The following is a 23,491-nucleotide window of genomic DNA, read 5'->3' on the forward strand; positions in this document are numbered from 1 at the left end:
TTTTGTTCAAGTAAATCTAATTATTTTCATTTTGTACAGCATGTGGCATGTGCAACGAAGGTAACACTATCTGCATGAGTAAAATGTGTTTATACTTTATATGTATCTTCGATTTTTGTGCAGTTATCAACTATTAATAATTGTTAAATTTAGCGGTTCTCAAAATATAATGGAGGAATGTATTATTAAAGGAATGAGTCTCAGGTTAAAATGACGTCTTTACTTAAATTTTGTTTTTCAAGCAAAGCATGAACATACATAAAATAAAACTCCTTTATAAATATACTTCTTTTACAAGCCAAGGATTACTTTCTTAGGTATGTTTGTAACTGTATGTTTTTAAATGTTTTGTAAGGTTGCACACCCACGATGCATTTACATGATTTAGCAATTGAAAGCAAGCAAACTGTTCAGTGTTCTTTTTTGGATCACCGGAAGTGGCCGAAAAGAGCGGTATACATGCCCTGTACCAGCCTCCGTTTTAAATGTTTATGTTAATAATTCCAGTTTGATTTGATGTAAAGAGAAAGGAAAAACTGTTTTCAAAATAACAATATTCTCCTGTTCATATGCAGTTTGTAAAAACAATGTTCAACAGGTATCTCAAAGTCCTTAACTGCGTTAGAAGGGTTATGTTTCCAACTCCATTTAGTTTGTTTTCTTGTGCATGGTTCACGCAGTCATCATCCAATTTGTTGTTGTCTGCTTGTCTTTCATTTGTGAGGTTTTTCTTCAGTTCTATAACATTTTCATTAACAATAATGTTCAGACAAGTAAGTAGTGCAGGGTGCACATTAAATGGACATTCCTGAATAACAGTGAGTTTGCTGCATTGCAAGATGTTTCCGACTAATAAAATATTTCTACGATTAAACTTACATATTAAATATATTTTCTTGTTTAGAACATCAATGTCTGTATATTCAATGTGTTTCTGGTCGTCTTAATATTTGTAAGAAGCCCAAACTGGATTTTGTCTTCAAATAATTTCGTACATACGAAAAAAAAAAAAATTGGAAATAAAATGAAATTTAACCTAATACAAATATTAGAATGATCAGAAACACGTTTAATATACAGTTACAAATATTTTATGCAGAAAAATATATTTGATATGTAATTACAATTGTTAAAAAGTCTCATTTTAAAAATTGCAGCAAACTCAGGAATGCACCTTTAAGTCAATACTTTTCTTAATTAATGTGCAGGGCAAGTTGCTTCCCTCTATTTAGCAAATTTAAAATGGGGTGGGGGTGTGGGCAAATGTTTTATATTGTCAATGGAAGATTTATTTTGTTAATAATGATGCAAATGCTTCAGTCGGGATTTAATGAGTGGTAAGTTATACGGTTTGTTTGTCCATTTGTTGCACTATTTTGGTTGAGAAACGGTTGAAACATGGTGCCCCAAGTTTTGAATACCAGCTATATATAGGGTATATAACAATATTCCAGGGTTTCTGCCAGAGGGTAAAATGGGTATGGCGCCATACCCAGATTTTTTTGTTTTAAAGGTATCCTTTTGACAAAATTAACTACTCTTATCATTATTGTACGATTTTCTTAACCTTAACCCTAAACTTAACCCATTTTCTTTCTGGGGAGGCCCTCTATACCTCCTGTTGACTGTGGTTGCATTTAATTCCCTAGTTCCATACCCAAAAATTTCTTTCTGGCAGAAACACTGTATTCAAACGTAGAAAGAACCACACTTTCTATGTCTAACAGGTAAGTATCTAAATACAAAACTGTACAAACCCCTAAAATCATTAATTTTATGAAGTCGTTTTTGTTTATTAATTAAAATTACCGATATCAAGTCCACATGACTTGTAGAAATTGACTTAAAATAGAGAAAGATGAATTAACATTCAGTGCGTGTCACATAACCTCACACATGCCAGACATTCAAGGCCAAATCATTTAATTTTTAGAATTGTTGTTTTCATTTATTATATTTGATCTGCAAAAGGTATGGTACATTTTTATGCCTCTACTATAGCAAATAGTATTCATAATCCATTCATAAAAATTGTAAATCATTTTGAGTAAATTATGGTCATTAAGAATCAATTCATTAAAAAAAGAGAAGATTATATACAAACTATTCACTGGTATGAACGTAATGCCTATCAGTATTGACATTTAGTGTTAGTAAAATGCAAGTCGGACTAGAATGCTTGACAAACTGAATTTTTAGTCAAGAAACATATTTTTTTTCATATATATACTGTAGAATACTTTATTTTTGCGTGGAATTTATTTTCACGTTTTTCGCGTGTGAATGAAATTCGTGAAAATATATTCCAAGCGAAAATAAAGGCCGACAAAAAAAATAAAAAAAATATGTAGTCTCGTTCAACTATACCACATTAGTTTCCGATGTACAAGGCTAGTAGTAACAAAGCGGTGCTCCCTCCTGTCACAGAACAAACCACAAACCACAAAAGCTGTTTAAAACTTTAAATCAAGAACACGATAAGTACATACATGATAATAAAACAATACTAACACTAAAAAGCTTTATGCTGTTTTCTTTCGCATGTGCTAGCGATCGGTTCATTGGACAGAGTCTACACGTGTTCAAAGAAAGAAAGAAATGTTTTATTTAACAACGCACTCAACACATTTTATTTACGGTTATATGGCGTCGGATGTAAGGAACACACAGATTTTGAGAGGAAACCCGCTGTCGCCACTACATGGGCTACTCTTTCCTATTAGCAGCAAGGGATCTTTTATTTGCGCTTCCCACAGGCAGGATAACACAAACCATGGCTTTGTTGAACCAGTTATGGATCACTGGTCGGTGCAAGTGGTTTACACCTACCCATTGAGCCTTGCGGAGCACTCACTCAGGGTTTGGAGTCGGTATCTGGATTAAAAATCCCATGCCTCGACTGGGATCCAAACCCAGTACCTACCAGTCTGTAGACCGATGGCCTAACCACGACGCCACCGAGGCTGGTCACATGTGTCCAATGACGGAAGTAAACATGCATTATCACAGTATATTAAAAATGTGGAAGTGAAAAAATCTGGACTGGGCTATGTTCAGATGTTTCACAATTTTATTTTTGTTTTTCGCAAAGGCCTGCAAGTCTGAAACCTGTTCGTATTAAATCTGTTTTTCTTTTCATAGCATCATGTGCGTGAATAAGCCACTGGGCATGAATGGGTTTAATCATGTAGGATTAGTTCTAACTTCTACAGATTAGCGTAACAACCGGCAAAACTAAGTTCCGTTTTTAAAACAAAATTATTGGAAACAAAATCTGTACTTCATTTTTTTAATTGATGGGGTTTGGGGGATTCGCAAAAATAAATGTTCGCGAATTGACCCATTTTCATTAAATCGCGAAAATAAAGTAAATTTTTGGGTACATGGCACAATGGAACTGAATGCAACCACAGTCAACTGGAGGTATGTGGGGCCTACCCCAGAAAGAAAATGGGTTAGTTTTAGGGTTAGGGATAAGAAAATTATACAGTAATGATAAGAGTCATTAATTTTATCAAAAGGTTAACTTAAAATAATAAAATCTGCAAAGAAATGTGGGTATGGCGCCATACCCATTTTACCCTCTGGCAGAAACCCTGATAGTGGCCTTAAAAATGGAAAATGGCGAACCACACATGTGCAGTACGATACTTTTTGCAAACGCATGCACCTAGAAATGTTCCACTCTCCTGTTTACTGGATTTGTTTTACATCCACATTGTTGATTTTTTACGTTAACTGATTGCATTCTATTTTGTTTCACATATCGTAGCTGAAAATTTTTGAATAGTATTTCCGTAAATATTGTATTCGTGTTTTTGTTGTTTTTGCCAAATGCGAGTAAAAAAATCCAACGAACGAGTTAAAAAATGCAACTACCAGTCCGACGGGCGATCTTTCTTTTTCTGACTGACTGTGTTATAATTTTATTTATTTATTTAGTTTTATATATATATATATATATATATGTAAACTTTTGACTTCCAAACTGCACAAGCGAGACATTCCGGAAACAGGTTATAGTGAAAATGGAACCATGCCAAAACGTCCCCAAACGAACATGGAATCAAATTGGAAAAAACAGAACCTAGCGTTGGCTAAAACGTCACCACAATCTATGGCTATATGGTTGAAACAGACACCCCCCCCCCCCCCCCCCCCCACACACACACTATGGTTAAAAACGGTATCATTAAAGTTGTGAAAGATGATATCTTCAATAAAACATCTCTCTATTATTACTTTGTTTTATTTTTTTTTAAATTCTGTCTATATAGGGGAGATAGGACAGGGCATAAAATTACAATTACGAATATGTCGTTTGTGTTTTTTTTTTTTTTGCACAAACAATTTTCTTCAGTAGTTGAGATACAAATGAAAAGGTTAATGGGCAACGATTTTCAATCGAGAATCTGAGATGAGCAATTTTCGTAGCTTTTCTCCTATCATAAATACGAAAATATACTTTTTGTGCTCTAGGACTAACTTAAAAGCTACCAAACGAAAATAAAAATTAGGTTTGTTTGTTCCAACCTGACCAACCCACAAAAATCAACTCATATCAAAATCGTTTTTGACATCTTTTGGGGGAGATTTATTGTTATTATTATTTTTTAAATATTAAACTAATTTCAATTTAGGCTTCAACAAGTATAAATTTGATCTGTTGATATTTGTCAACATTTTAAAACCTCGATATAATGTAACCAACATTTATTAACATTAGTTTCGATTCATTGGAAATTAGAAATTCTGTAAAGTGCTATTCATAGTAACAAGAACACAATTTTCTCAAGACTGTGGCACGGGACCTTGCGCACCACAGTGTGTGTTCATAGTACACAGTACATGCTCTTGTGACAGGCAAAATGGGTTTTAAACTAAATCAGTCTATCGGTAGCTGCATAGGTACCTTCGCGAAAGCCAGATGAGGCTATGTATTGGCATGCTTTGACAGTCACAAAGTTAATATTAACGGTCATTTTGCCCGACACTAGGTACAGTCAGACTCACTAGAATGCCATTGCATTTGCTATTAATAGACCCAATTCAGTCTGAAAGAAGCTATACAAGTGTTGAACACCATGGAGAATCTGCAATCAGCTGACTTATTGAAGTTATTCCGATTGGCTTGGAATAGCTGTGAGAGAGATTTTCATGACACCCATCTATGATTTTTTAAACATTTTGTATTCACCAGTGTCATTAAATTGCATCGGTATATAATATAATATTCTAAGAAACTACAATGCAGGTAGCATTTTATAACAAAAGTAGACGGTGGTTGTGAAGGAAATAGCTGGACACGTTGAATGATGGAGCAAAAGCTGGTTAGGACATTACCATCAAGCGCATATGACGTACATCTAGGCACGGGCGTAGGAAGGTGTCATAAAATGGGGACACACATACATAAATATATTATAAATGCATGTATAAATATATAAAGATTGCTAGATCAGGGATTTTCCACTGCATGCCGTCTTCCAAAACATTGATATTAGCCAACACACATTTGTTTGGATTTTTTGATGAGTGTTTACAGCTAGCACATGAATGATCTGTCGTTTATGTTGATATTCGTTTTGCATAACCTACAGACGAACGACAAAATTGTGCATGCCAAATTTTATGCACTGTAATTTTTTTTGAAATTTGAAATAATCAAGTCATGGGAAATCCTGAATGTTTTTATACGTGTGTTTTTATACATTTAAAATAAGACATTGTTTAAAAAATAAAAAAGTAGGATATATGTTTATTTTGTTTGTGGGTGAGGGACAGAACTCTTACTATGACAAACTCAGGACAGTCCCTTTTATGTCCGAACAGCATATGATTTTGTGCACATAACGAAATGATCAAAGGGAACGTACAACTATGTAACTAAACTTTTTTTTAAGACTTCTAAAGACTGCACGGACTTTGTATCACTGCGGTGCCTACAAAGTGCTTACTTTATATCGACTGCAATGCTAATTTCAAATGGGGAGGTTACTATATGTCAAGAAATTTGAGATGGCACTTTGTTCTTCCACAAAATCTTACTTAAAGAAAAACTACACCCTCTAACTTGATGAGCTGTAGCTTTCATCAAATATATACTACTCAAAAGAATTTAAGGGTAAAAAATTTATAACCAAATAAGTTTCAGAGTGTATTAGATTGATGATGTAAACTACACCAAAAATATAATTTATTGTTCCATATTTACAAAAAACCACAAATAAACGTCACTGTATACAAGAAAGTCACATGACATGCTGTCAAAGTTGAAGGTTGTCAAACATGGATTTTACACATTAGAACATTCGTTTAATAGTGTGTGAAGCCACCCCTGGCGCGAATACACTCGACACATCGTTGCCTCATGCTGTTGATCAGACGTCTGAAGAACTCTTGGGGAATGGCCTGCCACTCTGCCATAAGAAGTTGACCCAGATCATGAAGGTTGGCCGGAGGGGCATGGTTATCCCGAACTCTCCTGCCTAATTTGTCCCAGGCGGCTCTATTGGGGCCAAATCAGGCGAATATGCTGGCCAATCCATCCTGGCGATACCTTGTTGTCTGAGAAAGTCCGTTACCACCCTGGCGCGGTGGGGTCTGGCATTGTCATCCTGCAGAACTGCCCCGCCGCCAATCTGCTGAAGGCCTGGGAGAACCAACGGCCGGATAATCTCATTCAGATAGCGGATTCCATTCACATTGCCATCCACCACATAGAGGGTGGTCCTGTGGTGGATAGAGATGCCGCTCCACACCATGATGCTGCCACCACCGAACCGGTGACGTTGTCTAACGTTAACGTCAGCGAAGCGCTCCCCAGGACGTCTGTAGACACGAACCCGACCGTCGTTGAACTGGAGACTAAACCTGGACTCATCAGTGAACATCACTCGACCCCACTGAACACGTTGCCACCGCAGATGAAGTGTGCACCAGTGACGTCTGGCCGTTCTGTGACGTGGTAGGAGTGGTGGTCGAACAGCCTGGCGACGGCAGCGTAGATTATTGGCTCTCAGACGATTGCGTATGGTTTGATCAGACACTCGAGTTCCAGTCGCAGTCTGCAGATTGTCACGTAATCGGCGTGCAGTGGTTGTGCGTTGACGTAGAGCCATATTGGTGATGTAGCGGTCCCCTCTATTTGTAGTGCTTCGGGGTCTTCCCAAACGTGGACGATTTCGAACAGAATTCGTTGCTTGGTACCGTTGCCACGGTCGGCCAACGACACTCTGACCGACACCAAGTCTCAGAGCAACATTTCTTTGCGTATTGCCATCCTGAAGCCAAGCAATAGCCCTCCCTCGATCTTCGATAGTCCGTTGACATCGTACCATTGTCGAATTTGGAGTGTGCACCGTACACGAACGCAAGCTTCTATTATACGGAATTTCAGCATTGGGAACATGGAATACACATGCAAAGCGTGCAAATGAAGCGCTTTGTGAAAAAGCAAGTTATGGGCACTTAGCAGACCTTTCGCTTTCGCCCTAATTTACGTGCAAATGTAAGCATGTTTTCGCCATTAGAACTAGTCGACAGTGTCAATGACAGTGGATTTTAATTCATTTATGGGTTGCTTAGACCCACTTTCGTCAAAATGGAACAATACCATGCATGATATTATGGTCTAGCTAATATAATTGACATTCAGAAAATAATGTCGAAAATATCGTCTGACCCTTGAATTCTTTTGAGTAGTATACATACATGTATCAACTGGTACAATGAGAACAGTGATTTGAATGAGTAACAAAGGGCCTGAGAGGCTCAGTTTATATTCTATATTTGTGGTTTTGTAGTTATACATTTAATAATGGGAACTGTAAACTTGATAAAGGTGTCACATGCTACTAGTAGGTCTGTATTTTGTTGGAACCTACATACATTATACAAGGGTTCCCAACCACTATGATTACATGTATTTCAATGCCTGAATAAGTTAATGAATGTTAAAAATAAAAAGCAAGAAATGGAAATCTCCAATTTCACTGAAAAGTATTTGTATTTGATGTGTGTTTTTTTTCTTCATAGAATCTTATCGGCCATGTCCACAGACTGTCTTGAAGACTGATTCCTGGCATGATGTCATCCCATAGAAGGCCAACGGAATCAGCTTGGGATAGGTTTGTATCCAGTGATGTGATTGACAATAGACTTAACAGGTGATAATGAAGTAATAGGCGACTTTTGCCCTCTGCTATGAGTGTCATCAATGTGCAGACCTTGACATAAAACAAAAAATTGACTGAAGTGATTGATTGCTCCCCTAACTTAGATTATGTGGATCAATTTAAGATATTACCATGTTGATAGTTACCCTATAAATTCACAGTCAAAGGGGAGCTATGAAGTGGTGGGGCCCATCATGGGAATTGAGAGTGATACTGATAGCTCCCCTTTAATGGCTGGAATCTTTTGATGGAGTGGGACAAGTTCATTTGAGTCAATTACTCAGCAGTGTTCGAGATTAAAAATTTTGGGCAGTATCCCAGTTGGATACTAACATTTAAAAATCTGGTATCCCACCTGAAAATTTAGTATTATATGGTATCCTGGTGGGATACTGGGTTCTTGAAGTCTGGTATCTAAAATTAAAGTCTGGTATCCCCGTGATATCGGGATACCGTTAATCTCGAACACTGCTCAGTAATGTTATGCTAGCTTTATCATGTACTGTTACTGATGAAGTTTGACTTTCATGGCAATTTACCCTTAAACTTCGGAGATAAAAAAATTTGGTTTTCAAATTTTGTTTTTGCAATGCCTAAAGATACTGAGCTGACATTTTGTGTATACAGTATAGCTTTATCATGTACTGTTACTGTTGGCAATTTATCCATTTTTGACAGAGTTATGGCCATTAAACTTCGGAGATAAAAAAATTAGTTGGGCCCTGTAAAGGACATGTATTGCTTTGGCAGTAATCTCAGAATGCTTAGAACTTTATTCAAAGATTATGTGTGGGGTTGATTAATGTGTATATATATATATATATATATATATATATATATCACAATTACATACATTATATGTACATGTATGTCAAAATACACAGGGAGAGAAAGTCATTTGCAACCATGCCATGTGCTACAATCAAATTTGCGATTAGCAGAAAGGAATATTTTATATGTACCATCCTACTGACAGCATAGTACATACCACAGCCTTTGTTGTGGAGCACTGACTTTAACCATATATATCCCAGTGGACTTACCGACGGGGATCGATCATAGATGAATAGTGCATTAGGCAGGCATGTCTCAAATTTAATGACGACACCAGTGGTACTTGCTGTTGGTAAAGTATGAATTGCCTTAGGGCACGGACTTAAAGTAAGCAAAATAAAAGAAGTCAAGTTCAGATTTACTGAGGAAACATTACACTTTCTTAAAATTCGCACCCGGATATCACTAGACAGGCGAAAATGTAGGATTTCTGAAAGGGGTGTGTGTGTCCAAATGTGATGATTGATCACTCCTTTTACACAGAACAGTTAATATAATCACGTTTCCCCTTAAAGGTTATGATCAGTTTTCAAAAAGGGGTGCTCTGGACCCGCATGGATCCGCTACTGCTAGTTGAACTGGTGGTTATATTTTTAAATTTATGTTTAAATTTGTACTTGCATTGGGCTGTTAACAAGATATTCAGTCCCTGATGCTTTCATTTGCCAACACTAAAAGTAATGTTTTTGACACAGTTTTAGAAACACATTTAATTTGGAGTCTTACACTTTAACAACCAAATATGATTTTTGTTTTGTCACCCTTGATCTTCATGTGTTTTAAATCTGTTTTCATTCACATTTTCAGCGATGATGACTTGCTTCAAGATGATTTGCCAGGAATCAATGCCTTTCCTAGAGCTAAAGTAAGGATGTTTTATTATCATTTTCTCCATGACAAACTGAAACATGACAAATGTGTGAACATTTTATACACCTAGTCCTGATTTCATATTACCGTATGCTGATATGTCCTAAATTGAACATAATTTAATAAAGTGACTTAAAAAAATATTTGGGATGTTTTCTGCCGCTGTAACATGTAACTAATAGAGCCTCCTTGATGACTGAATAACGTAAAATAAATTTTTCCTGTTTACATATATGTATATTCAATATGTTTCTGATCATCCTAATGTTTGTTGTTGTTTATATGGAGATCGGCCTCGGTGGCGTCGTGATAGGCCATCGATCTACAGGCTGGTAGGTACTGGGTTCGGATCCCAGTCGAGGCATGGGATTTTTAATCCAGATACCGACTCCAAACCCTGAGTGAGTGCTCCGCAAGGCTCAATGGGTAGGTGTAAACCACTTGCACCGACCAGTGATCCATAACTGGTTCAACAAAGGCCATGGTTTGTGCTATCCTGCCTGTGGGAAGCACAAATAAAAGATCCCTTGCTGCTAATCGTAAAGAGTAGCCCATGTAGTGGCGACAGCGGGTTTCCTCTCAAAATCTGTGTGGTCCATAAAACATTTCTTTCTTTCTTTTCTTTGCTTATATGGATTTTACCCTCGATAATTTTGTATTAGTTGTTAAGATGTTAACACAGTAGATGTTTGTTTTGGCATTTGTAGCCTGAAGAAGATGAACTTGATGAGGATGCCCTGCTTGGACTTGACACGGATGACGAAGGGAAGCAAGAGATTTCTATCACAGCTGAGAATACGACGCTGGGAAACTCCACTGCTGACGAACCAGACCTGGAGTTAGTATTCACCAATTAATTAAACTACAAAACATCATTCATCGAGGAAAACCATGAAAAGCTCTAAGATATATTTTTACCCTGAAAAGTCTGTTTCCCCTGGTAAAATCATCTTCTGTCCTGGAAAGTCATGGAATTCTTTATTGTTCCCCAATTATTTTATGTTTTTTCAAACAATTATCAAAATAAACAATAAATTGTAGTTATTATCAGATATGATATTTTTCTGTACTGGTCGACCGTGCCAATCATGATAATGAGGTCAACTCCCATTGGTCAAGTGTTGAGCAGGAAAAAAACAAGCAGTAAAGCACAATTTCGAGCTAGATTAGTTAAAAAAATTAACCTTGTCTGAAGGGTGTGTTTTATAAGCAGATTTTAAATGACACAACTAGCATAGTTGATGGATGTGTATTGGACAGGTGGGGAGTCGTTCCATGTCAGTTCTCCTTGTGACGCTCAGGTGACCCACTCAGAGTTTTATGAAAAGATTAACAGAAATACTTTTAGTGGTTCAATGCAGCTGCAAAATTTCAACCGTTATTTCTAGATATTTTTCTAGATACACCTGTTTGAAATTCACACTATATTTTGGACTGCAGTTTGTTGCAGAAATCGAATGATTTAAAACCTTGGTAACAAATGGCAGTAATTTATAATAACTGATAGACAAGAATTAACGGGATCATTTTGTATCAGCTATAATTACTTAATTTGTGGTTTTGAAAATTTAGCTAGAATAATTATTTCATTATTTAATCTTAAATCTTGTTTTCGGTAGAAATTGTATGAGTGGTATGTCTTGTTTTAATTAAAACCTTTAACAGATTGAGTGGGCATGAAATAAATGTGTTTTTCAAAATTATCTTTAAAGAAGTATATTTACTTAGATATTGTATATTGTGTAAAGTAAGATGCAATGACTTTTTAAAACTTGCATTTTGTCATTTCAGAACAGATGAAGGTGATGAATTTGAAGAAGCAGAGGTATGATTTAAACAATGTGTTTTCAGTTAAAATGAGTTAATGTAGTTTGAGCTTTCTCACATGTTACTTTATAATACGGTTAGGCCAACTCTTTCTACAATTCAGTGATATTGTTCCTACTATGTCGAGACTGGCATATCAAACATTTCCTATAGGTCTCGAATATGGTGGCTACCAAACAATTTACTTCAGCTGTGTCCAATGGCAGATTTTAAAAATCACCCCTACTAAAAATAACGCCCAAATAACAACAACCAAAAAACAAACACATTTACAGCAAGTTCAACAGTAATGAAGTACGACAACATTCATTCATTGATGTTTTCTCAATGTGTAAAAATCTCACGTCAAAAATTATGCAAATTATGAAATCAGGAACCACTTTGAACTTAGAACAAATCATGATACAAGCAAAAACATATTTCAGTTGTGTAATTTGAATTGGAAGTACCACTTGAGGTGTTTATTATTTAATAGTACATGTATCAACGGTGCCTAAAAACTGTTTATTTTTAACTATTACAGGAGATAATTGACATCGGTATCAATGTGGATGACGACATTGATGCCCTGGCTCCTGAAGATGAGATAACTGTGGGTGAACAGTTTGATGACGATGCGCAAGAGGAGGCCGATGATGGTGCACAAGAGGAGGCCGATGACGCTGACCAGGTGGAGGAAGAAGAGGAGCAGTTTGAAGAAGAAACCAGTCAGTTTGTTGAAGGAATGGACAATCAGCCAGCAGAGCAGGTTGATCAGCTCGACGGTCCGGAAGAAATTCTGAGTACTTCTCAAGATGAGGTTAGTAAAGTGCTGAACATGCAGTATGTATACCCAGAGGTGGGGTGGGTGGGGTGTGTGTGTGTGTGTGTGTGAGTTCGGACATCAGATACAAAGATCGTACAAGATGGGGGGGGGGGGGGGGGATTGTTGCAGACAGAGTAAAGTGTGGTGTGGCCTCAAATAAAAGAATATGTAATTTGCGATACCTGATGATGGTGAACCTAGTTATTTAAAAGTGTAAAAATATGTTCAGCAAATTCATCCTTTTTACCATTAAATTACATATCAATTACAAAGTCTCGCTTAAGTTATCCTGATGTTTGTTTAGTACAAAATAGCTTGAAATGTATTTTATGCAAAACAGGAAACCTGCATGTATTGTGTGTATCGCGATACAGCTGCCACAAATCGATGTATCGTATTGTGGTCCTCGCATCACATTATGATACTTTATCACAATATCGGTACATCTCTAAAGCAAACTGGGGGCGGGACGTAGCCCAGTAGTAAAGCGCTTGCTTGATGCGCAGTTGGTTTAGGATTTATCCCAGTCGGTGGCCTCATTGGGCTATTTTTCATTCCAGCCAGTGCTCCACAACTGGTGTAACAAAGGCTGTGGTATGTACTACCCTGTCTGTGGAATGGTGCATATAAAAGTTCCATTGCTGCTAATTGAATAAGAGTAGCTCATGAAGTGGTGACAGCGGGTTTCCTTTCTCTATATTTGTGTGGTCCTTAACCATATGTCTGATGCAATATAACTGTAAATAAAATGTGTTAAGTGCATCGTTAAACAAAACCATTTCCATCTAATGCAAACAAGCACTACTCTGTATAAAACGTTCTCTCAAAGAATATTACTTACATACTCATATATTCTTATATCAGGAAAATAGATCTACGGCTCGTGAAGAAAGTGAAAGTGACAGCGAAAGTGATGACGAGGAAAAAGGGCGTGGACGATTCAAATCGGAACGAGCAACGATCAGCACAGTTTCCGTGACAAAGACACGCACTGATATTCCAGACACGTTAGGTTTGTCCACTGTAAAAAAAATTATAGTCTTGTTTTACAGCAAACTTAATAAGTAATCTCTTTCTTTTTTATTCCACCTGAATTAGATCCCTTAATAGGTTTTGTACTTAATTCATGTTTAAACTAATAAAAGGTAATTTTCATGCTGTTAAAAACATGTTTCTGATTTATAGGGTTAGCATTTGTACAGAGGTTGTGTAATGACATTAAAAAAATTTTTTACACCAGATTTTACATTAAAAGATAGCTTATCTGCCTGAAAAGTCGTGATGAAAAAGGTAATACTTAATTCCTTACTTTAAGAGAAGATACTTATATGTGAATAATGAATGAATAAATGAATGTTTGACGACACACCAGCACAAAAATACATATCGGCTATTGGGTGTCAGAATGGTAGTACTTATATGTAGTAATGCAACCCTAATTGTATACATCTCAAATACAATTTGGCCATTTCTTCAAGATTCTATTTAGATCAAATTTTTTTTAATTTTCTCCAGAAATCAGTGAAGAACAGCAGCATGAAATTGAACAGTTTCTGGCTAACAAGCAAAATCAGAAATACGGTCGACGTGGTGGGAGGGGCCACCGAGGCCAGTACATGGGCCGATATCAAGGCAGAGGTGGCCACATGAACGTAGGACAGCAGTTCCACCCACACATGGCTGGTGGTCTCCTTGGTCCACCGCCACAGCAGATGCCACCACCCCCTCTCATGGCAGCCCCACCAAGTGATGCACCACCCGTCAAGATGCGCAAGATCCACGTAAATCCACACTTCAAGGGTCCCACGTCGCAGGTGACATCGGCGGCGTCGTGGGCTATCCAGGCGTCAACCGCTGTGTCGTGGACCAGCCAGCAGAACGTCACTGCAACACATGCTGGGCAGCCACCTAGCAACCTCCCTCCACCTACCTCTCAGGTGGGTCATTTCAGACTTTGTGCTTTTTCCTGTTGGTGGCAGGGACATATGGGGTCAAATTTACCACGCTTGTTGATTGTCTTATACATGTATAATTACATATTATTGTATTTACAGTGATTAAACACCTTTGTTTAAGAAAAACAGGCTTTGTAAATCGGCTCTAGAAGTTCCATTTCTACTACTGAATGTTGAAAATTAATTTGCTTAAATGACTGCTTGCCTTAAATGTACATCGGATGTCCTATCCTTAGAGGCATCAAATAAGTAGAAAACAGTTAAAGAGTTCATTTCTAAAACGCTGTGTATCCATTTACATCATTTTAATAAAAAACATGGTTTTGCAAGATGACATAGTGTATATCATATCAATGATTTATCCGGCATTTTTCCATATCTGATGGGATTGGGGAAAACCAGTGCAAATAAATCATACTTGGGATATTTTTTTCAGGCCATTAAATAACACAGAATACCACTATTAAATTAATTTATTAGAACAAACATAATTATATATATATATATTAGAAATGTTTAGCATAGAAATTGGGAATTTTCAGTGACACTTTCTTTTGGGAAGGGACCTGTGTTCGGACCCACAGGATGCCTGGATAAACCCCTGAAGATAAAACTGTTTTAACAGTCTACATAATTATATCACAGTTTGACAGAAACTTTACTGTTGTGTTGTCGAGTTGTACTAACATCAGTTTACCTTTTTAGCTGACTCCAGTATCTGGAAATTGGTATGTATTGTGTTTTGGAAATGAACTCTTTATTTGTTCAGTTTACCGGGAAGTTACCACAGGACAATAAAGTAGAAAATGGTACATTGTTCTTGGCAGCATCTGATGCCATATGCATTTACGTCAAATTTGTTTTACTTGTATATAAGAGGACAGCTATGTGAATGAATAACAACATATTGGTGTATTTGTGATTGATTTTGATAGTTTAAAAAACCCAGAAGGGAATTGTAAACTTGATATATGTTTGTGGTTTTTAGTCGCCTTGATTATGTGGGTTACCTAATTCTATACATATGTTAGAGACCACATTACAGCCCAATATACCTCATTGAAGCGTTGTTGATTACTTGGTTAAATTTCTTTCCTTACCTTAAAGATATTTCTGTAACAATCTAGTTAGATGGGGGTGGAATTTAGCTCATTTGGTTGAGTGCTCGCTTGAGGTGCTTGCATCACATGATCGAACCACTTCGGATCCATTCAACTGATTGAGTTTTGTCTCGTTCCAACCAGTGCACCACAACTGGTTAAAGGATGTGGCATGTGCTTTTCTGTCTGGAAAAGTGCATATAACAGATCACTGGTTGCATTAGGTAAAATGTAGCGGGTTTCCTGTGATGACTATGTGTCAGAATTACCAAATGTTTGGCATCAGTAGCCAATGATTAATTAATCAATGTGCTCTAGTGGTGTTATTAAACAAAACTTTATCTCGCCTTCGTGTAAAATACTCAAATTTCATTGGTTATTTAGCCTTGGACAAAACCCTTATACCCCGCGTGGGCGGAGTCAAATCTCTTATACCCCACCTGTAACATCGGACTTGTTATTGTATTAATGTGCCATGCAAAAGTACGTAAGTAAAACATGTCTGTCAAACGATTTGTCAACGACTCGAGGTGCAAGAAAGGAAGGAAATGTTTTATTTAACGACACACTCGACACATTTTTATTTTACGGTTATATGTCGTCGGACATATGGTTAAGAACCACACACAGATATTGAGAGAGGAAACCCGCTGTCGCCACTTCATGGGCTATTTTTTTTTGTTAGCAGCAAGGGATCTTTTATATGCACCATCCCACGGACAGGATAGCACATACCATGACCTTTGATATACCAGTCGTGGTGCACTGGCTGGAGCGAGAAATAGCCCAATGGGCCCACTGACAGGGATCGATCCCAGACCAACCGTGCATCAAGTGAACGCTTTACCACTGGGCTACGTCTCACCCCGAGGTACAAGAGAATACAGAGGGTATAAAAATCCATAAACCTCTCGTGATGCTTCTACAACTTATATTATCTAGTTAAATATATGTTTGTAACTGTAGATTCCAGAAGGATGGCCCCAACATTCTCCGCACGTTGTGTCCCAGGGACAGTATGCTGCTCCTCATGTCAATGTTCCAGTCTCTCAGCCATATCAAGGTAAAACCAGGGGTGAAGCTAGGTCCAGTTTGTTGGGGCATGTCACTTTTCCCTCTAACTACAAGAGGGCGAAGTTGTCAACAGGAGAGAGACTTTGATTATCAGTTGGTATTAACAAAACTGGCCATTTGGCTGTTGGTCACGAAAACTGTACCTACAGTGTGCTCAAGTGGCAGTATTGTTATAGCACAAAATGAGCAATTTATATGTAAAAAAAAAAATCATTGAGTAAATGTACTGAATTTGATATATTTATTTGATGTACATGTACACAAAATAAACGGTAGGATTACTAAACATTATGGTTCAAAAGCCAGTAGCACATTTTACTTTTAGCGCCAGACACTGGTGTGGTCTGAGCTAAGCCTATCTAATCCGGTTGTATGTTTTGTTGTTAGTTTGGCACCACAGTGTCACTTCAAAGACTAAAAGATAATTACAACATGACCATTTTTAAATTAGTAATTTTTGTCTGTCGGTTGAACACGGGTGAAACATCTTTGCTGTTTTAACAGGACAGCCACCATACAAGAGCCAGTACCAACAGGGACTGCAACCTCCACCTCGTCAAGAAGTACCCTTCAGTCAGCACGGTCCTCCAGTTCAGAGCTACCCTCCGGTACAACCCCAGCTTTCACAGCCAAACCCAGGTTTTTAATTTAGTTTTTACTTCATTATATAATCAGAACTACCCTCCAGTACAACCCCAGCTTTCACAGCCAAACCCAGGTTTCTAGTTTTGTTTTTACAACCCCAGCTTTCACAGCCAAACCCAGGTTTCTAGTTTTGTTTTTACTACCCTCCAGTACAAACCCAGCTTTCACAGCCAAACCCAGGTTTCTAGTTTTGTTTTTACTACCCTCCAGTACAACCCCAGCTTTCACAGCCAAACCCAGGTTTCTAGTTTCGTTTTTACTTCATTATATAATCGGGCCTACCCTCCAGTACAACCCCAGCTTTCACAGCCAAACCCAGGTGTCTAGTTTTGTTTTCACAGCCTACCCCACAACCCAGGTGTCTAGTTTTGTTTTTACTTCATTATATAATCGGGCCTACCCTCCAGTACAACCCCAGCTTTCACAGCCAAGCCCAGGTTTCTAGTTTCGTTTTTACTTCATTATATAATCGGGCCTACCCTCCAGTACAACCCCAGCTTTCACAGCCAAGCATTTTTACCATCGGGTTTCTAGTTTCGTTTTTACTTCATTATATAATCGGGCCTACCCTCCAGTACAACCCCAGCTTTCACAGCCAAACCAGGTTTCTAGTTTCGTTTTTACTTCATTATATAATCGGGCCTACCCTCCAGTACAACCCCAGCTTTCACAGCCAAACCCAGTTTTGTTTTTTTTCTAGTTTCATTTTTACTTCATTATATATATAATCGGGCCTACCCTCCAGTACAACCCCAGCTTTCACAGCCAAACCCAGGTTTCTAGTTTCGTTTTTACTTCATTATATAATCGGGCCTACCCTCCAGTACAACCCCAGCTTTCACAGCCAAACCCAGGTTTCTAGTTTCGTTTTTACTTCATTATATAATCGGGCCTACCCTCCAGTACAACCCCAGCTTTCACAGCCAAACCAGGTTTCTAGTTTCGTTTTTACTTCATTATATAATCAGGCCTCGGAAGATTGCAAAAACTATAGTTTTGTTTTTGCATTAAATATGGAACATTACTTAAATGATCATGATGTGTTATGTAAAACAAAATGGGTTACCTGATACCTGAATTTGATTTTGCCATCTCAGTAAATGGTTTATGCCAATTTTCAATTCTATATTTTCAATAATACTCGGCAATCAATACAGTTAAACGCATAATATCTCATTTAAAGTCATTGGCATTATTTTGTATTTGAGTAAACTAGTAATCCACTGCTTTTGGAAAAGGATTTTATCTGTAATTAATTTTGAATACCTAACAATGATTTTTGCAACATGAATTCAATAAGTTAAAATAAAATTTTATTATTTACTATAACATATGTTCATAAAATCCGTCTTACTTTTATGTTATTTTTAATCATAATGTAAACAAATGTCTTGTTTTCTTCTATACAAAAATATAAATAATATTCACTCTTAGATGTTTGGTGATGGTTTCTTTTTATTACTTAGTATATGTAATAAACCTGAATGACAAATGACAGTCTATTAAAGCACTAATTCTAAGGTATTAAAACCATGCATTTTATGTTGCCAAATATTCCTGTACTTTTAAAAATGTTTTTTTTGTTTATTCAGCAGCACCTAATCAACCTCAACACCTACAACAACAGCCAGTACCAGGATCTCCCTATCAGCCACGGCATCTTGGACCTCCGGTGCCTACACAACAACCACCTAGAATGGGGCCCGGACCTGGCCCCAGACTGTTGATGCAGCAGCAGGTCTATCCCCCACACTCTGCTCCTGCAGGGCAGCCCCCTTTCCATCCCAGACCAATGCCGCAGACCCCGAACATGCCATCAAGACCCTTGAACAGTGATCCTAGGTTTCAGCAGTCAATGAGTCCCCCACGGCACATGCAGCAGCAACACAGACAGCCGTTTGAGCAGCACCGAATGCCACACATGCAAGGTTGGTATTTGCTTTTACAGAGCTTCTAGATTATGGCTAGTGATATTCAATGTTGGGCTAGTAAATAACTACTATTGCCATGCCCAATGACTAGTGAAAATAATAAGTCAAATGTTACAGTTAAGTCTATTTTGTAAATATGAATATACTGTCCCCAACCCAACCCCCAGATGCTCTATCTCCCTCTTTAGGTGACATATCCGATTATTACTATTGTTTAGTAAAGTAGGGCTAGTGAATTTTTAAATGTGGCTAGTAAATTTTTTAAATCACTGATCCCATGGCTAGTGGATTTTATAAAAATTGTAGAAGTCCTGGCTTTTATATAAAAAGACTTGGGTTTAGTGTTTTGTTGTTTATGAATTGAAGTGTTGGATATTTTCAATTTGATGCAGGATTGTCAATGTTGATTCCATTAAAAAAAAAGTGCAGTTTAAAAGAATGTGACAGTGTTGAAGAAAAATATTTCTAGCCATTTTATCAAATGTTTTTTAGAATTGAGTATACTTGTTAACAATTTCAAAATTTATTTTAAAATTCAGTTAAAATGTCTGAGAATAACATACCATGTTAGCTCTATAGTTGAAAAAGTGTGTTGCATTGGTTGTTACCACTTAGGTAAGCAATGTAGATTTTAAAACAGTTTGCTCTAGTTTTGTAATTAATGAATAATAATGATCACATTTAGTTACATGCATTGATTTTGTTTGTGTTCATTTACATAAAGGGTCACAAAGGCAGCCTCTTCATTTTGAACCCAACCGCATGCAACAGATTCATACGGCACCACAGTTTCAGCAACAGCCAGGATTCCAGCAACCTCGACAACGCATGCCACCTCCACTGCTGCCTCCTTCACAACAACAGCAGCCACAGCCACAGCCACAGCAGCAACAACACCAGCAGCAGCAACAGCAACATCAGCAGCAGCAACAACACCAGCAACATCAGCAACATCCACCTCAACAAAAAGAGTACCCTCCTGATGAGTTTCAACCATTTCAGAATCAAAATCAGAACCAAAACCAGGATCCGTTTAATGCTGAGATGCAGGACCAAAGCCATTTCAGTGGCCAAGCTCTTGACAGGTAATGTTAGTACAGTGAATCCACTCTAAACCAGACACCCATAGGGTCACGTAAAAAGGGATATCTGGTTTAGAGGGGTTCAATTCTGTGCTGATATTTCAAAAGGGACTATGAAAAATGTCCAGTTTATTCATTTATATGAATGTCCAGTTTATAATATTTATAAATTTAAGTATTATGTTGTGTGTCTTCTGCCATAATATAATATTTATCATCCATTAAAGGCTTTTGTAGGAGATATCGCTGGCACTATAATTTGCGATATCTCCTGTGATATTCTCCTAGGAGATATCGCTTCTTTTGCTACATCACTGTATGTTTTAGCGCTAAACCTATCATCGGTGACATCACGCCACTGTCGTTCTGCTAGTTAATGAGTCTATCGCTGCCAAATATAGTGACATTCAGCCCACAATACTGACAGTATTTACAATTGTCGCAAATGAAACAAATGATAATGGATGATAAAAAGAATACCCCCTCATGTTTTGTAATATCATAATTTATCAGCACTCGTTGATAAAACTATAGAAATCCTCAGCAAGCCTCTAATTTCATAATTGTATCAACTCGTGCAGATAAATTATGATATCACAAGACACTTGGGCGAGTATTCTCTATTTCATTGACATAGATAGGATTTTGTGAGGGTTGATCAATATGTAAATTCCTGGCAATTTTGTGTTTAGGGAGGGATCATCATGTATAATTTCCAGGGACATATTTTAGCTCTAAAAATTCATGATGGCAGTGAAAAATGTAAGAGCTGTAGCAGAATTAATTTGCCACGGCATTTTAGTTGTTATTAGATGTCAGAGATGCCTATTGCTCCATTTGACTTACTTGCTACAACTGGCCTCGGTGGCGTCGTGGTTAGGCCATCGGTCTACAGGCTGGTAGGTACTGGGTTCGGATCCCAGTCGAGGCATGGGATTTTTAATCCAGATACCAACTCCAAACCCTGAGTGAGTGCTCCACAAGGCTCAGTGGGTAGGTGTAAAACACTTGCACCGACCAGTGGTCCATAACTGGTTCAACAAAGGCCATGGTTTGTGCTATCCTGCCTGTGAGAAGTGCAAATAAAAGATCCCTTTCTGCTAATCGGAAAGAGTAGTCCATATAGTGGCGACAGCGGGTTTCCTCTCAAAATCTGTGTGGTCCTTAACCATATGTCTGACGCCATATAACCATAAATAAAATGTGTTGAGTGCGTCGTTAAATAAAACATTTCTATCTTTTACTTGCTACATTAAATGTATGATTTTACCATCTATGCAGAATGCACGTCGAACAGTATTTAACATACACACCCGACCACCCCCACCCCAACCCCCCAAAAAATATCATAAAATGAAATAATACAAACTATTATGAGGTAATATGGCAGTCATTACTCGATCTTCAAATAGACATGTTTTTCAAATCAAAGATATTTACTTGTTTAAAGGCTTGAAAACAAGAAAGTCTACCCAGTTGTAAAGAAGGCTTCCATCATGAGGCAGACAACGAATGTGAGACATGTGACGAGTGTTAGGCACGCGACAAATCCCAACCTTAAGGTGTTATCGTCACCCTCGCCACCCCCGCATCGTATTGTTGCCAGGAAGCGGACATCTACCAGCGATATGACTATAAGCCCAACAAAAATAGCCAAAAAAGAAGCACCCAAGGTAGGGTTCACAATTTTTTTTAATTACTTTTTGTTTGTTTGTTCTGCCTGTTAATAATCCTTCCAATATCTATATCTGAACAATAATCAAATGATAAAATTTTAGCAATGGCTTAGAATGGATGTTCTTTATAAATTATTGTTTTTGTTGTATCCCTAAGTTAATATTCTAGGAAGTTTGTATTTTTTAAAATGAATTGCGTGATAATTTATTTCATAATGGCAGCCTCAAAATGATTTTGACTTTCCTCGTGGAAGCAGATAGTTTTATTTAGACACTGTAAAATATAGAGAGATTATTACACGAGCTTGTGTGTCATACTGATTTTACGAAACGAGTGTCAGGATTTTTGTATTGCCCGAGTGAGAGCGAGGGTAATACATGAATCCTGACATGAGTTTCGTAAAATCAGTATGACTCACACGCGAGTGTAATAATTTCTTTATTATCCATATTATTATTGATTTTATGTTTATGAATAACAAGACCCAACTCAAAATGTTTCGGCCACAACTAGGAGGAGATGATGAAATGATGTCATATTTCAAATGCAGTCTAACTAGGACTGTTATGACGTCGTTTCCCAAACATTACGTCATTACACTTGTTATTACACGTGTGCTTCATATGATTATTATTAACTTGGTTATGTTGAACCATATGGATAATAAAGTAACCTCATACCCTAGGTTAGTGTTTTACACTTAAAATTTGATATTCAATAGCCGATGATTAATAAATCAATTTGCTCTAGTGGTGTCATTAAGCAAAAAACAAAACAAACCCCTCGAAAATAATTGCTAATTGATGACTAGTTAACTGTTAAAACAAGTGAATATATTCAGATGTATGTGCACTCGCACACATGCATGCAAACATGCACACGCATGCACACACACACAAAATAATTGTTACTTAAAAGTAAGTTATTTGGTGTTCAGCTTTTGTTATATTAATACTTGATGTGTGAATTTTTTTTAACATTTATTTTGTTTGATTCGAAAGGTACTGCTGGATCCAGAGGAAGAACGAATGAGAAAATTACTTGAAGAGCAGAAGAGAAAACGAGAAATGATACAAAGACAGAAAGAACTGCGTAGACAGCAGCAAGCAGAACAGCGGCGACAAGAGCTGTTGAAGAAACTGGCGAACCAGGGTAAGCAGATCGCACTTGCAGGTATGGATTCAATCAATACAGAGGATTTTATGTCCGTACTAGCATTTGTGTAAAGCAGCCCAAACACACAGTTGTGTTTAGCGACAGTAGCCTAGGTGAATTAATCGACAACTCGGAGTATGGAGGTGGATTTTGTTAGTCCGCATAGAATCTAGTTTAGACAGTGCACTGTATAATTATAAAGTTGTTTTGAATGAACTGTTTTTAAGAGGAGAATGATAATTTTTATTAAGTTATTTACTGTTAAAAGGATTTGATTTATTTTTTAATTAATTCTTTATTTATAATCACACAAGAACAACACGAGTATATCTTTCATATATTTATTCTTTGGCACAAAC

General features: G+C 37.3%; 1 protein-coding gene across 1 annotated transcript in view; it reads left to right on the forward strand.

Annotated features, from left to right (window-relative positions):
* Positions 1–204: 204 nt before the first annotated feature.
* Positions 205–23,491, forward strand: part of LOC121380912 (RNA-binding protein 33-like) — a 41,622-nt gene continuing 18,335 nt past the window's right edge. Inside the window, exons 1-14 of the mRNA XM_041509943.1 lie at positions 205–317; positions 8,038–8,129; positions 9,819–9,876; positions 10,589–10,719; positions 11,673–11,706; positions 12,232–12,507; positions 13,378–13,525; positions 14,029–14,450; positions 16,535–16,631; positions 17,147–17,281; positions 18,880–19,215; positions 19,943–20,303; positions 21,751–21,973; positions 22,979–23,129. Coding sequence (XP_041365877.1) covers positions 8,086–8,129; positions 9,819–9,876; positions 10,589–10,719; positions 11,673–11,706; positions 12,232–12,507; positions 13,378–13,525; positions 14,029–14,450; positions 16,535–16,631; positions 17,147–17,281; positions 18,880–19,215; positions 19,943–20,303; positions 21,751–21,973; positions 22,979–23,129 — 2,416 coding nt within the window. The 5' untranslated portion in view covers positions 205–317; positions 8,038–8,085. The remainder of the gene's footprint in view (positions 318–8,037; positions 8,130–9,818; positions 9,877–10,588; positions 10,720–11,672; positions 11,707–12,231; positions 12,508–13,377; positions 13,526–14,028; positions 14,451–16,534; positions 16,632–17,146; positions 17,282–18,879; positions 19,216–19,942; positions 20,304–21,750; positions 21,974–22,978; positions 23,130–23,491) is intronic.

Source organism: Gigantopelta aegis, chromosome 9 (genome assembly GCF_016097555.1).
Source record: "Gigantopelta aegis isolate Gae_Host chromosome 9, Gae_host_genome, whole genome shotgun sequence".
Classification (NCBI taxonomy): domain Eukaryota; kingdom Metazoa; phylum Mollusca; class Gastropoda; order Neomphalida; family Peltospiridae; genus Gigantopelta; species Gigantopelta aegis.